General features: G+C 40.0%; 1 protein-coding gene across 1 annotated transcript; it reads right to left on the reverse strand.

Annotated features, from left to right (window-relative positions):
* Positions 1-2,749: 2,749 nt before the first annotated feature.
* hnrnpub (heterogeneous nuclear ribonucleoprotein Ub) lies at positions 2,750-10,649 on the reverse strand. The gene is made up of 14 exons (XM_046836374.1): positions 9,947-10,649; positions 8,771-8,885; positions 7,491-7,564; positions 7,243-7,382; positions 7,054-7,153; positions 6,615-6,727; positions 6,252-6,515; positions 6,034-6,153; positions 5,819-5,947; positions 5,565-5,733; positions 4,691-4,954; positions 3,835-4,109; positions 3,607-3,717; positions 2,750-3,409 (listed from the first exon to the last, which is right to left on the reverse strand). The coding sequence occupies exons 1-14, from the start codon at positions 10,488-10,490 to the stop codon at positions 3,359-3,361; spliced, it is 2,469 nt and encodes an 822-aa protein (XP_046692330.1). The 5' UTR covers positions 10,491-10,649; the 3' UTR covers positions 2,750-3,358.
* Positions 10,650-15,956: the final 5,307 nt, after the last annotated feature.

The following is a 15,956-nucleotide window of genomic DNA, read 5'->3' on the forward strand; positions in this document are numbered from 1 at the left end:
ATGTCGTGTGTGTGTGTGTGTGTGTGTGTGTGTGTGTGTGTGTGTGTCCCAAAAAAAAAAACCAAAAACATTATTTAAAAAAAATCCCACTCTCTATTGTGAAAAATACATGTATGTATACCTAAATATTGTGTAAGTAGAAAAAAACTGCATTTAGAAACAGTTGAGTTCCCCCCTCTCCTTCCTCACAGTGGTTTGACCCACTGCCTGCTTTCCCAGTTCATCTCACCTTCTCTACACACACGAGTCAGGTGTGTGTCTGCGGCCCAATTAATGTTCAACTCCATTAACTAGGGTGTTATATTCTCTTTAAATAAAGCGATTCTCTTTAATGTAGTAGATGCAGATTCATTTATAGATTAGTTGCGGCAAAAATGCTGATTAATGATGTAATTTTCCATGAATCTGCTCTATTAGAGATTAAAATATCACTTATCTAGTGAACGTTAGCTTGTTTACAATAGCTTGTAGCATAGTGCACTGACACTAACACACCAAAGCCGTTTCCCATGCAGTGTTTTATTTGGGACGACTTGGTATAATGTTAATTTAACATTAACACACAATTAGCATATTGTTTATCTGTGCATTTACTAAATGATCACTGTGCTACATCTGAACTGACCACACTGTATTTTTATAATCAATTTCTATTGTTTTTAAGTGTCTTAATTAAATTTAAATACAATTGTAACCCTTTTTTTAATTCCTTGTTTTGCTTTGTCATTGAACCTGAGAAAAACTTTGAAAAGAACCATAATGACGCTACAATAATAATAATAAAAGCAAAGTTGTTCACTGTGGGGACACTGTGTCTTTATAAGTACAATTTGACTATTATTTGTGTCCCCCTTCAAAAATTGCTCATGAGAAATTTTATATTTATTGTCCCCCCCCCCTACTATTAAATGAAATTTACACCCATGCATGTAACCATCCAAAACCCACTTAACAGTGACCTACAGATAAAAATATAAAATAACGTGTCTATTGTTAACCATTTTAACCAGATTCAGTTAAATGTATTTGAGGGAAAAAAAGCCATTTGGAAAACCTTTTGAAAAATAAGGACTTAATTTTTCTCAACAGAGGATTGTACTATTGTACTATAAATTGGATTGTTTCTCACAGCACTATAAATTCCCCATTTGTTACGCAGATTACGATCATGTTTTCTGGATTTATATTTAAATACGAAATCATATGAAAGGAAACCATGTAGTCGTCTATTTTTAGTCCATGGCCCTCAACCCTCATAGGAAAATGTTTGGACACCTGTTATAGAATAGTTAAAGTACCAGATTAGGACTATAAAGTTAAAAATTACATTTCTCTCGCTCATATACATCTCATTTATTATATATATATATATATATATATATATATATATATATATAAAAATCTAATGAATGAGCCAGTGGCAGCACTGCCAAGAAAATCTGGGGATTGTATCCCTAAGCATTTGTGTATTAAAAGCCAAGAAGATGGATTTGGACTGTAATTAGCTCAAAGTATGAAATGACAATGTAGATACAACATAGCATGATTGGTGAATATTTTGCAGACAAATTGTCATGTGAAACGTTCTGCTAGTCGCCCAACACAAACTTCGGAGAAACATCTGAAAGAAAGTGGTGGTGAAGCGAGGCAAAGCAGCACCAACAGAAACAGGTTTATATGTTTATTACAGTTTAAAACGCCATGGACACCTTTGCACTATCAAACTAGGACAGGTTTTACCTTGTATGATAAATAGCACGATACAAAAAAAGTTAGAAGTAAACCAAAGGACACTTGATGCATCGAGCCACAATGCCCTAAATCCACTCCTGCAACTCCGCTCGCTTGATAAAACATTTCCTATAACTTCATTCACAGACACCCTGCTCCTATAAAGTACATGAATACAGCGATTATACTTGATATGGGGGGAAAAACGAAAAACAAAAAAAGACCTGATTTAAAGAGGGGGAAACGACAGAGTCCAAATCCAGCTAGTTATTCTCCAGGATATAAAACATAACTGAGTACAGTGCACTTTTTCTAATTACAGTTAATGAAATAGCTGCCAAGATATTGGTGGTCATTTTCACACCACATACCCAGAATTGCACCACTTGCCATAGCAAAAGACTCAAATATAAAAGAGCAGGGCTGAATTATCTGCAAAACCTTTGTTTTTCTTTTCTATGATTTACTTCTGAAACCAAAAGAAACACTATTCCTCAGTGTTTACATATTGATCTCAAAGATATTAAACAAACTTGATTTGTGGAAGATGACTGCTCTTACATTTACCTTCTACTACAGTCTGGGGAACCTGCACTGAAATAGACAGTCAAGATCTTTTCATTGTGACAGAGTGTAATGACTAGATGCTTTAACAAGTAGAAGGTTTAACTAGAAGCACATTATATTTTTTTATATATATATATTCCAATCAAGTTGCAGTTTGTGTAACATATCGCAAGATTACTATAGTGCCATTCAAACTGAAACGTATCATAGCAGAGATTATGAACAGACCTGAAGATTATGGTGAGAGAACGTGACAAATAACTATGACCCTGATACAGGATTGGCGTCTGTACACCGCGTGTATCCTTTGATTCTGGACCAGATATACGAGTTTGTGTTCTTAAACCAAGAAAGGCTAAACAAAATCAGTCATCAACTTCCTCAAAGGCTAGCTTGTCAATAAAGAAGTCAATAAAAACCCAAAAACAAACAAAAAAATAATCAATCCAAGTTGTACAAAAGCAAATAACCCATTTATTGTAAACCTATGGAGATGAAACTAGTACACACTGGACTGAAAACACAAACAGGATAAGCAATATGTTAGGGATAAAATAGAATGGGTTTCTCATTAATGGAAGAGGCTTTTGCTAAATAACTACAACTGCCTTTTAACAGCCTTTAAAACGTGACCATCAGATCTGCAAGATCCGATTTTCAAATGCCATGATACTTGCACAAAAAAAAAAAAAAAAACCATACTTGCAAAATAATAATTTACATTTAGTAAAAATGACAATAAAATCCACATCTCTGAAATCCAAAATCATTCCATGCAGAAAAAAAAAAGAACAATGTGGTTCTTTATAGGATATCAAAACAAAGCTAAAATAAGGAGAGGAGGGGGCGAAGTTTTTTTTTTACAAACAGGTAAGGAAAAGAAACCCCTCACATCTACAGGTGACCTGATGTTGGGATGTGGAATGCATGTCCACGTGTAAATCATCTTAAAACACGTTTTATTAATTTTTTTAAAAGACAGTAAAAGTAGATCGTTGGGGCTCTGTGGTCACAAGAGGGAGTCCTCCACATGCCACTAGTCTTTAATACAAAAGCCCATTTAATAATATCCTGGGTGGTACTGCTGACTCCATGGCTTCTGGTTCCAGAACTAAAGATATCAAGAAAAAGGGGCCCGGTTAATTATCATAATAAATATCTTAATATAATCAAATTTTAAGTTGTTCTGCTGATTCATTTTGAATTTACTATGAAATATTCCACTGGTAAGGCTCTCAGAGTAAAGCTGCCCTTATAACAAGTATGCTGTTTTAAAAAAAAAAAAAAAAAACCAACACCCCAACTTACCCCCTGCTGCCAGCTCTGATTGAAGGCTTGGGCTTTATTCATGCCAAAGTTCCCATTCCTGTTGCCATATCCTCCACGATTCTGCTGGTTTCCTCCACGTCCACGGAATTTCTATTAAAAAAAAAAAAAAATTGTATTAGTGTATTTACTTTTTGGTTCACATGCAATGTGATGCTTTCGTTTTAAATTCTAAAAAGAGACAAAACTCTGTACGTTAGTCATACGTACCGGGTTGAAATTGCCCCTGCTTGGTCCACCACCGTGACCACCTCCACGATTCATGTTTCCCCTGTGCATTGGCTTGCCACGGTTCATAGCACCGCCTCTGTTCGACATGTTCCCCATGCCACCTCGAGAAGGAGGTCCCCTAGGCACCATGTTCCTGTTTGGAGGTCCTCCACCACCTCGGCCAAAACCACCACGATTTGGGAAGCCGCCTCTAAAGGCAGGAGGTGGCAGAGCACCTCTGGGTGGCCTACCGTAGCCTCCACGGGGACCAGGCACTAAAAAAATCCAAATAAAAATCAGATTTTACACCAAAAAGAAAAACAAACAAGTTTTTTTAATTTTTTTTTTTTAAGCAGAGTACACACTCAATAGAATGGTGAAAGAAACGTGATTGCCCAGCAGAGGTCATTAAAGAAGTCGGCATCCAATGTGCTTAACGCTTTTCATTTAAAATGTTACCGTCTCGAATGCTTGCATTACTACTGATTTAGCATTGAATGTTTTGACAGTCTAAAGTGGATTTTCTTTGTGCCAAAAAAAAAAAATACATAAGTGCGGTTAGTTAAAGCAAATGGAACATGGAGTAGGTGAATACTTTTGCAGACAAGGTAGAAATCAAGCACTCGCAAACCTTGTTCCGATTTTCCAGTTGATGCTACTTGGAGATTTAATTTCTTGCTAATTAAAATATATATATTTTTACACAAATTCAAGTTATCTTGAATGACCACAGGCATGTCCTTAATCACAAGTTTGCAACTAAATTTAACTAAGTGTCTTAAACGTCCAGTGGGTGACAAGTCAATCACAAACCAAGAAAAGAAAATGTATGCATGGTAGAAATTGATGTCCTTACTCCCTCTGAAGTTGCCACGGTTCTGGAAAGATCCTCTGCCCCCTCGTGGACCGGGGCCACCTCCCCTGTTAAACTGGCCTTTGCCCCCTCGGCTACGAGCTCCACCTTTCTTGGGTGTGCCTTGGTTCGGCTTCTTTTCTGGAGGCAGGGAACTCTTGCTCTCCTCCTTGTATTGCTCCAAAAGCTTGGTGGCTTCTTCCTTCTGAAGCTCCAGATAGGTGACCTCGGAGAAGCAGTCACCCACTTCTGGCAATGTGTATATGCCTGAAAAAGAGAAGTGGTAAACTCAACACCCACTGGGCTTTAACGGCATTTGAAGAGGCACAAATGAAGGACAGCATTTGCCACGAAGGACAGTTATGCCAATATTACTCTAATTAGAACACACAGGTATAAAAACACTATATTGAGTCACAGTGTGTGGATGGTTGTTTACATGATGTCGATTGGCCACAATAAATGTTGCATTTGAGCCACAAAGAAAGAAAACAATTATAAACAAATAAGAAACACAATATGGCCTCACTATTATAAGGTAAACTTTTTTTTAAGTCAAGATCTTTTAGCACTATGGAAATCAAGCTGTATAGCTGTGACTGGACACAAAAACGGAAACCTTCATGGTGTTTATTGCAATAATTTATCAGCCTGTTGTAGAACAATGAGAAGCATTACAAATCACCTATTTTTACAAAGTAAAACTGCACAGGTTTAATGTTATTTATTTACTTCTTTAAGCCTGTTAGTAATAATTATAATAATAATAAATAAAAAAACCCCGAACTGTTTAGAACTGTTAATTATATCTATAGTAACTTCCTTGCAGCAAACAGCCCTTGTATCTGAAATTGCGCACAGCTAAACAAAAGCTCACCCTTCATCTTTAACACGGCGTGCTCGGGGACGTCTTTGCCGTCTGTTTCAGCTTTTTTCTGCGTGCGCTCCTTGTAAGCCTCATCTGTGGGCAAGACGACAACAGCTTTGCGCTGGAAGCCAGCAAACAAGCACATCTTCCTCCTCTGGGCAGCAGCAGAAACGTTGGTCTTGTAAGGAAAAATAAATAAATAAATAAGCCGGATGGAAAAAAAACCTAAAATCGGTCTCATCATATGGGCACAAACTGTTTACCTGATCCAAAATATAATTCCTCTTCTTGCGGGCTGCGATCTCAATGAACTTGCCGAGAAAGAGAGGTGCGCTCTGGGAGATGGCAGTGAGCTTCGTTGTGTCCTTGTTCTGTCGTTTCAAACTGTTTATCTGCAAATGGAAAGTGATGTTTAACAGTAAGTATAAAGATAAACAAGTTATAATTGTTCCAACGCAAGACAAAATAAAATGCTCACCATCATCTTTTCCACAATAGTGTTAGTTCCCAGAATCGTGTATTTTCCAGGGTTCTCCTCGACATGCTTCATCACCCACGTAGTTTTCCCTGATCCAGGGAGGCCAACCATCACAATGACCTAGACAATTAGATTGGGGGAAAAAATTTAAAATAAAAACCCACACACCATGAAAACAAGTAAATAAAAGGAGACTCAAACTGAGGTTTTGAAGGTACCTCACAGTCTTTCTTGGTCTCAGGCCCTTTGGGTCCACGAACACGTTCCTCAACTGGGATTTGTTGCATGAAAGTAAAGCCTTCTGTCTGAGGAAAATACGGAGTCTCCTTCTGTCCAAAATTAAATTCCACAGCACAGTTGTGGCAGAGAACATGGGGGAAGAGGGCACGGCCAGCCAGAGCCTCCTTATCGACTTTGAACGCCACACCGAGATCCTTCCCGTTCTTAGAGTACGCTATTTCGACTTCATCGCCGTCGAAATTCTGTGTGGAAAAGAAGAACATTAAACAAAAAAATTAAGTGCATACTGAATAAATAAAATTTTTTTTAAATCAAGACTTGACACTTGAGAGAAATCGTACAATGCAGCAGCCAACAACATCGTTTTCGTCGAAAGCCTCGCCGTAGTCTTCGGTCACACAATTTGACGTCTTCTTGCCCTTGATAGCGAAAGAGTATGAATGCTCCTCCTCACCTGGTGAGAAACGGACCCAACCAGTCAGATAATAATAAAGAAGGTAGTATATGATGAAATACAGCATACAGAGAATCACACTTCAGATAACAAAATCACAAACAGATACCAGCTACTGCAATGGCTGTCAAGTCCGATCATTTAAATGTATCAGAAAGTGTACCGCCTACTCCTTTTTTTAATGGTGATTATTGTTTCACTCTTGAATTCTAATCGATTAAGACTAACGAGAAAAGAACTTTAGGAATGTAGACGTTTACCAGAGAGCACATGTAGGTTTGAAAATTTTTATAACACATACAGATCAGTGCAGTCGGTTTACTTACCAAGCAGCAAACTGCCATTAGCCAGAGACCAACCCATCTGCACATCATGGACATCCATGTTCTTACTCTTCACATGCTTCACAGGGATCTTCTCAATAATCTGCAGGTTTCACAATTACAAGTTATTCAGATGCCCAACGTACCCTATTTATAGATAAAATGTGTGCGGTGTAATGGCACAGTCCTCACCTTCATTTCGAGGCAGACTTTGCCTTTGTTCACGCCGTAGGAAGCTCGGCCCCCTGCCCAGAGGTAAGCAAAGCTCTCCATTGTGAGTGAAGTGGCGCTGTAGCGATCTCTGGATACTTTGAAGTGCAAGTCGCAGTTGTCTACACAAACAAAGGGATTACTGAGGTGCACTCGACTACACGTGGGTGTCAGGTATACATCACAAAATGAACGATGCTCAAATGCTTACATAGGGGAGCATAACTTACATGGGTCAAGACACACCAGCGTATCATCAAACTCCTCATCCTCTTCCTCCAGAGGTGGCAGGGGAGATTTGGCCCTGAAAAAGATGAGGCACGACCATTAAACCCAAAAGACCCAATGGCTAACCAACCCTGACTGGAGTTCATACGTTGACTAAAAGGACTGTCTCGTGCAGTAATATTTAAATAATCTTAAAAAAAGGACACAAGCTTGGTTTTACATGAAAGTAGCTTCATGGGCCAATCAGACAGCAAAGGGACTTTGAAGAAAACCCTGCTGCTCTTTGTTGTGACAGGTTGAAAATTAAGGTTATAACCCTGGATCACAAGAGACATAACTTACAATGATGCTAAATTATTAAAAAGCCCTCCAGTAACTTCATATCCCCAAGCTGTGTCTCATGAAAGTCATTGTGAGCCAAATACGTACTCAGGACTCATAAAAGGAGGGTCTAAAACTAATTGATTTGAAGAAAGAAAAGGTACTGAATTGAGAAAAAAAGGGTTAAATTCTAATGTGTCACATACAAACATACTCACCCGTTTACCAAGCCAAAAAAAAGAAATGAAACCATACTGCCTTACCTTCCTTCAGTCTCGCACACAAACAAACAAAAAAAAAAACGAAACCAGAATACACTAAGGAATACGAATACCAGGAAATACTAAGACAGGGAACGCAAGAGAAAACTGACATCCAGAGAAACAAACAACAAAAAAAACTAAACAGACTTGAATAAAGTCTCCTGCAAGAGAACATGAAGTCAGAAGAGCTAGATGTGCACTGCATGCAAGCCACGAAGAATGAACGCTCTAACACTGCTACAACAAAAAAAAACCCATCCTGCTCGTTATCTCCTGTATGTGGTTCGTTACCAGAACACCTCAATCGCCACAAAGGCATGCATTCGGCTACATGACCCGCTGAAATGTGGACTAAACGCCCCTCGTCCCTTAGAGCCAATGTGGTGCTTTCACAAACCATATGTGCGTACAACAAATGGCCTTGCCAAACATTATGAGGAACAGTGACATGGTTTTCAAACTTAAATCCAAATAAATATTTGCAAAAAGGTCATTTCTGCAGTCTTTAGAGAGTTTACACAAAAGCACTGCAAGGTAAGGTTTTATTACCCCCCATTCAAATGATTTATATTTTATGAAAGAGGGTGTTTTCACTTTTTTTATATTATTATTAAAAAGGTAAGGCATTGGCTCTTAAAGCCAATACATATTAAAAGTGGCACTTCGGGGATAATGAAGGCCATTACTCCCATCCTTACCGGCTGTATTTGCTTTCTTCAATAAATTCAAAGTAGCCCCTTCCATGTTCCTCTCGGCGTCTCTTAACACCCTTCTTATTCTTCTGATCAGCACTGATGTCTTTGTCCGCATCTCCTTTGAAAATAAAACAAACAGTGATGAAATAGGTGTGTTGGACCCTGGTTAAGGGTGGCCCACACATCCAGGAGCTCTCCGAGGCTCTCCTTTGCACACGCTTTAAGTATTCGCTGATGGGTTGGAAGAAAATAAATCAATAAATAAAGGAAAAAAAATCAATTAAAGAATGATGTGTTCTCATGCTCTAGGTAATAGCAAAATGATCAGCCCATTCGGATGGAATGAACCGGGCGAGAAGGTTAGACTTTACATTACAAAACAGAAGACGAGGTATTATTTTAGTTATACTTCACGTCTTTTGTCCCCACCCAGACCCCAAACAAATATATGGAGAATACACATATGGAGAAAACAGACCTGCAAAAAGGATCATGTCATGACCAGTTACTTACATGCTGATCATTGTGTGTTATAACAGAGCCACAACAGAGACCTGACTCTCATTCACTGAACAACCCTGATCATTAACAGATTTTGAAATATAGAAAACTAACCACTATATATACACACACATACATATAAATAAACATACAAGATCGAGTCTATACTATACTCCTGCAGAAACACACATCCTGCCTATCTTTGTTCGCTTAAAGGTCGTCTATGAATAACAAAATGGCGAAAATAATCATACAGCTCTCTCACAGAGCAGTATCTAAAACTCATTTTTCCTCCCTGGTGCCTAAAGAATTTAGTTTATGGTAACGTGAAAAAAAAAAAGGAAAAAAAACCACACGCACAATAGCGTTCATTAGACAAAGAACAAGAGCCAAATGAACGCCTGCGACACCATTCACTTCAGCCATTGTCCCAGGGGTTCGGCTAATCACTAAGCTAGCAAAGGAAAGAAGAAAATCCCTAGCGGTATCCGAGTTAACCTTACAGCTTAACGGGGTTAAAAATACGCACAATAAAACGTCGCCGAATAGAAAGAGAACGATAAAATCAAACAAAAAAAAAACGAGCCGCTTATCGCACGCTGATTCCGGACCGAGTCCTGGCGGTAAGGCGAGCGCATTGCCCGGCAGCGGGATTGAACACATGTCGTCGAAACTCACCCTCAGTCGTCTGCGGCTCTTGCTCACCATCTTCTTCGTCGATTTTCTCGGCGGCTGCGGCGGCGTCTTCCTCCTCTTCCTCCTCCTCCTCTTCATCGAACGCTTTGTCCATCTCAATCCCGGCGTCTCCATCTTCGTCCTCCTCCTCTTCCTGACCCGCTTCATCTCCTTCCTCTTCGTCGGCCATTTCGTCGTCCTGCCCAAGGTCCTCCTCGCACTTGTCCTGAGCGCTCACCGGCGGGGCAGCGCCGCCGCCTCCATTTTGCTCCTCGGCCTCCATGTTCTCGCCGGCGGGTTCTTCGTCCTCCTCCAGTTCTTCGCCCATGCACTCCTGCTCGAGCGCTGCGGCTTGGCCCTCGTCGCCATTTTCCTCCTCTTCGTCCTCCGGGTCGAGCGCCGCGTCTCCCTCTTGGGCCTCGGCGTCGAGCGCGGCCTGTAGCCGGTCCATGAGCTCGGCCTTCAAGCCCTTGTCCGACAGCTGACGCTTCTTCAGCTCGTCTTTCAGCTCGTTCACTTTCAGTTTCTTCACGTTAATGGTACTCATTTTCGCTGTTGCTTTAGTAGGGGAAATGAAAGAAATGTACTTATTCGAATAAAAGAAAAAATATCCCCCGTCGCGTCTCAGGAAACCAATTCGTGTGAAGCTACAGCGCCGAGCCGCGTTTCTGCTCTACCGCGCCGGCGGTCGTAAAAATCCGCTCCCGCTTTGGTGCTGAGGGGCGGGGCCTCCGTCACAGACACGCCCAATATTACGTCACCTCCCGCCATGAGGCCTGGAACAGCGGTTGCTGCGCTCGTGCACGCGGAATTGAACGTGTGATTTATTCATGTGAGAATGAAACGTAACTGTTATACATTATACACTTAGTACATCTCCTTATTTCAAACCAACTACCAACTACCTGCATGTCTTCCCTCACCACATCCAAAAACCTAGTCCTTCGTCTTCATCTTTTCCTCCTTCCTGGTGGAACCATCCTTAGCTTTCTCCTATCGATGTAGGACATGTTCAAACCATCTCAATCTCGCCTCCTCCCTTTGTCTCCGAAGCGTCTGACATGCTTGTTCAGTCTAATTAGCTCATTTCTAATCCTGTCCATCCTCGTCACTCCCAACGAAAACCTTAACATCTTCAGCTCCGCTACCTCCAGCTCCACCTCCTGTCTTTTACTCAATGCCACTGTCTCTAAACCATACAACATCGCAGGTCTCACCACAGTCCTATAAACCTTTTCTTTCACTCTTTGTAGATACTCTGCTATCACAAATCATTCCTGCTATCACTCTTCTCCACCCACTCCTCCCCACCTGCACTCTTTACTTTACTTCTCTCCATTACTTTGCACTGTTGACCCCAGGTACCTGAACTCATCCACCTTCTTCACCTCTTCTTCCTGCAACCGCACCACACCACTGCTCTCCCTCTCATTCACACACATGTACTCTGTCTTACTCCTACTGACTTTCATTCCTCTTCCTTTCAGCACATACCTCCACCTCTCCAGGCTCTTCTCAACCTACTCCCTACTCTCATCACAAATAACAATATCAACCGCAAACATCAGTCCACAGAGACTCCTGTTTGACCTTGTTCGTCAAACTGTCCATCACCACTACCAACAGGAAAGGGCTCAGAGCAGTCCTACCAGTCCAATCCTTGATGCAGTCCTACCCTCACCTTGAACCAGTCTGTCGTTTTTACTGCAAACTTCACTGCTGTCACACTGTCCTCATACATGTCCTGCACCACCCTCACATACTTCTCTGACACACCTGACTTTTTCATACAAAACCACAACTCCTCTCTTGGCACCCTGTCGCACGCTTTCTTTAAATCCACAAACACACAATGCAACTCCTTCTGACCTACTCTATACTTCTCCATCAACATTCTCAAAGCAAATAATGTGTCTGTGGTGCTTGTCCTCAGAATGAAACCATACTGCTGCTCACAGATGGTCACCTCTTCTCTCAGCCTGGCTTCCACTACTCTTTCCCATAACTTCATGGTGTGACTGATCAACGTTATTTCCCTGTAGTTACTGCAGGTCTGCACATTTCCCTTATTCTTAAAAACTGGTACCAGCACACTCCTTCTCCATTCCTCAGGCATCCTCTCACCTTACAGAATCTTATTAAACAATCTTGTTAAAAACTTTCCACTCTTCTATTGCTATGTCATCTGGTCCAACCGACTTTCCACTCTTCTTCCTCTTAATCGCTGCTCTCACTTCCTCCTTACTAATCCTATCCACTTCCTGCTTCACCATCTCCACACCATCCAACCTTCTCTCTCTGTCATTTTCATCAGCTGCTCAAAATACTCCCTCCATCTTCTAAACACACTCTCCTCACTAGTCAACACATTTCCATCTCCATTCTTTATATCCTAAACTGTAGCACATCTTTCACAGCTTGGTCTCTCTGCCTGGCCAACTGGTATAAATCCATTTCTTTTTCCTTAGTGTCCAACTTCTCATACAGCTCTTCATATGCATTTTTGTTGGCTTTCACCACATCCCTCTTCACCTGCTGCCGCATCTCCTTGTACTCCTGCCTACTTTTCTTATCTCTCTGTTGATCCCAATCCTGTTTTCCCAACGTCTTTCTCCTTATGCTTTCCTGCACTTCTTCATTTCACCACCACATCCCCTTGTCTTTCTTTTAGGTGAGCACAAACAACAGACAACTCAGACACAGTCTCAGTGTTCAAGTCGAGGTTGAAAACGTATTTATTTAGTCAAGTCTTTTATCAGTAGATTTTTCTTAGGTAAAGGCTCAGATCTGGAGGGATCATGGATATAGAGTGTTTGGTGATCTGGGAAATTTGTATGCTGTCGTCCCCTCACTCCCACACATTCACTCAGGTTTGTTGACGGTGATGTGGTGGGTCATCTCTTATCCCAGAAATCCCTCATGTCTGTGTTACCTTCTGGTTTTCCCTTTTATTTATGCTGCCATGGCGAGTCTTGCCGGAGTCCAAACTGCACAGTAATATTAACTTTCATACAACAATAAGGACACTTAATAATCCATATCCTTCTCTTCCTGTCACCCTCTCTCTCTCTCTCTCTCTCTCTCTCTCTCTCTCTCTCTCTCTCTCTCTCTCGGTCGAGTTAAACATGCTCCTGAGGTTCCAGTGACCACTGTTCCTGCCCCTCTCCCCTTCATGGATCTTCCCACTTCATCCAGGCCTGCCTCTGGATAGTGTTCTCTTCGACTGGAGGCCACTCTGTGCAGCTTGGGATGGTTTCTCATCAACACCTTGTGTGGTTCCATGAAATTCGGAGTAAGAATGGGCGTTTTTGAGGATGGATTTGGACTGTAGTTAATGTCAACAGTCTGCTACATTGACTCAGGACTACTTTTCACTTCTGATCATTATCACTGTACCCCGCAACATCGTATATCTGCTATAAATGGACATTCGGTGCAACCCAGATGAGGATAGGTTCCCTCTTCAGTGTGGTTCCTCTCAAGGTTTCCTCCTTATGCGATCTCGGAGAGTCAAATGAATTGAATTGAATAGATTAAAAAATATACACAATTTCTTTTTGAAGTAAACTTGCATTTAAAAAGCAGGTGGGAAAGATCAGGTACATCTGTCCTTTATTGGCCAGATTAGTTAATCATTGAAAAGTGTTTTAAAGCATCTATTAAGTTCTATTAAAGCATCTTTCAGCAGTTTGATGTCCTGCTGAAGCACTAAGCTTTGTCTACATTATACCAAGGACATCAGCCATGTCATCTGAGAAGTGACTGTTGGGAAATCTGGTAAGGGTTACAATGACATCTCCAAAGAATTACAGTGAACAGGATTAAAAAAAAAAAAAAAAAAAAAAAAAAATTATATATATATATATATATATATATATATATATATATATATATATATATATATATATATATATATATATACACACACACACACACACACAAAAATGCAAGACTCTTCAAGACTGTTCTTCCCAGGAGTTGGCATTCCAGAAAATTCAGTCCAAGGTCAGACAACTTGATTCTCAGAAAACCCCGAGAGATACATCATGTGACCTACAGGCATCTGTAAGCACATGAAATATTTATGTTCATGACAGCACAGTCACAAATGATGAAATGGAAGTGTAGCTAGGAGAAAAAATTATTAAAAAAAAAACAATAAAGCATCATGACTCAGGGTAGCAGAATCGCTTTTAAACAATTTACATTATTTCTGAAACAATATCCTTCAGACATCTCCAAGGTGGAGGTGTTGTTCATGCACAGCTGCAGGTTTGGCAAAAACAAATACACCAGTTTACCACAAACGCATTTGCAGGCACAGGACCTCTTTAAACCAGTAGTCATTTTAAAGAACAATGAGACATTTTTGAGACAAATGTAAGGCCATCTGTCCAGCGAGATAAAACTGGATTTCCCAAGCACAGCAGCAAATTGGCATCTAAATGAATTTAAAAAACCCATAAGACTTCCATTTGCTTTCCCCCAGGCCGACTCGCAAATGTCATAACACATCGACATTTTCACGTCTTTTGAATGGATGGCCAGAGAGTGTACTTTTCAGAGCTTTCAAAATGCATTTGTTCAAGTGCACAATCTCAAATATATTCATGTAGATTAAATAGCTGTTTTTTCAGTCCACAATGGCTTACAGGGAAGAAGAAATATATTTGGTCGCAGATATACTTAACAGGACATTTACAAGATGGACAAGATCAACCAAAACAGCTCAAAACAGTTCTTAACCTTTTTCATCAACCATTTATACTTTTGTGTTTTCTTTCTCATAGATTTTGCAGAAAAACACACAATTTAGCTTCATTTTAAATCCACAGGAAAACCGTGATGACTAGAAAAAACGCATTAAAATACAGGGATAACTCTGGGTCATTTTATGGAGGTAATATCGATGATTCTGCTGTAGATGACATTTTGGGGTGGTGCAGCTGTGGCTGCAGTGAAAAGAGACTTGTTGAATTGTGTTGATTGGGTTTCTTTCTTTAGTAATAGTTTAATCTCACTGTATGAGATTCCTGAAAGTCAGGATTTGAAGTGGTTTCTATGTTACTGGGTTATGAAGACGCCAAAGCCTGGACCATAAATAGGTCATGTTACTTAAAATAAATTGATATCAATTAATACTGCCACCATTATTTTATTACATTGAAAAGAAACTGGTTATTCCTACACAATGGTGGGAGATAATGTAAAATTAAAGTTGGAAAACGAAAAAGATGGGTAAATAATGTCTAATAATCAGTTTCAATTTGTTGTTTTTACATGAAAAACAGTGCTTTATGGGTCAAGAAACTATTATAAAACTATGGAAAAAATATTATTAATGCCAGGTTATGCGATTGAGATGAACGTTAATGTCCATCGAGTCAGGTAAACAAGAATCATACATTTAATATAACAATGTAAAAATTAAGACGATTCATTTAATATATTTTAATAAACCAAAGAGTCTTTTTTTAGTGTACACATACATGTTCCTTTTGTTTATATGCATTAAACTCAAAAAGGCAAAAAACAACAGAAGCATTGGACAGAGAATAAGTGGAAGAAAGTTATGTCGATATGAGTACAAATTGAGTACATATTTTTGACTCTATTAAAAGAACATATGTAAGATGAAGAGAAGATGTTAGCAGACTGCCTGGGAACCTTTTGGTTTTGGGTTGTTTTGGAGCAGGAAATGTTGGAGACTTAAAAGGAAAACGAACCAACAAGGCTATAATTCCATAATCATTACCATGCAATTCTGTCTGGACTGCAGATAAATGGAACCAACTTCACCATACAACAAGACAATGAGCCAAAGCGTACATCCAAACACAATAAGTGTTATTTACACAGCAAACAACTATCATGGAATGGTCTGTCCAGTCACTGCACCTAAATCCTATTTAGCTGCTCTGGGATGAACTGACTTGCAAGGTCAAAATGAAATTTCCACCCAGTGAAGAACACTCCTAGCATGTCAAGGTATTTCATCTGTATGTTTGGGGAA

This window comes from Silurus meridionalis, chromosome 23 (genome assembly GCF_014805685.1).
Source record: "Silurus meridionalis isolate SWU-2019-XX chromosome 23, ASM1480568v1, whole genome shotgun sequence".
Taxonomy (NCBI): Eukaryota; Metazoa; Chordata; class Actinopteri; order Siluriformes; family Siluridae; genus Silurus; species Silurus meridionalis.

Bases quoted from the DNA above. Each gene is read 5' to 3' on its own strand.
- hnrnpub (XM_046836374.1), bottom strand. From the start codon at position 10,490: ATGAGTACCATTAACGTGAAGAAACTGAAAGTGAACGAGCTGAAAGAC. The intron at 7,383-7,490 runs GTAAGTTATGCT...TTGTTTGTGTAG, and splicing joins GCTGGTGTGTCTTGACCCAT to ACAACTGCGACTTGCACTTC. The intron at 6,728-7,053 runs GTAAGTAAACCG...GTTTCTCACCAG, and splicing joins TAATGGCAGTTTGCTGCTTG to GTGAGGAGGAGCATTCATAC.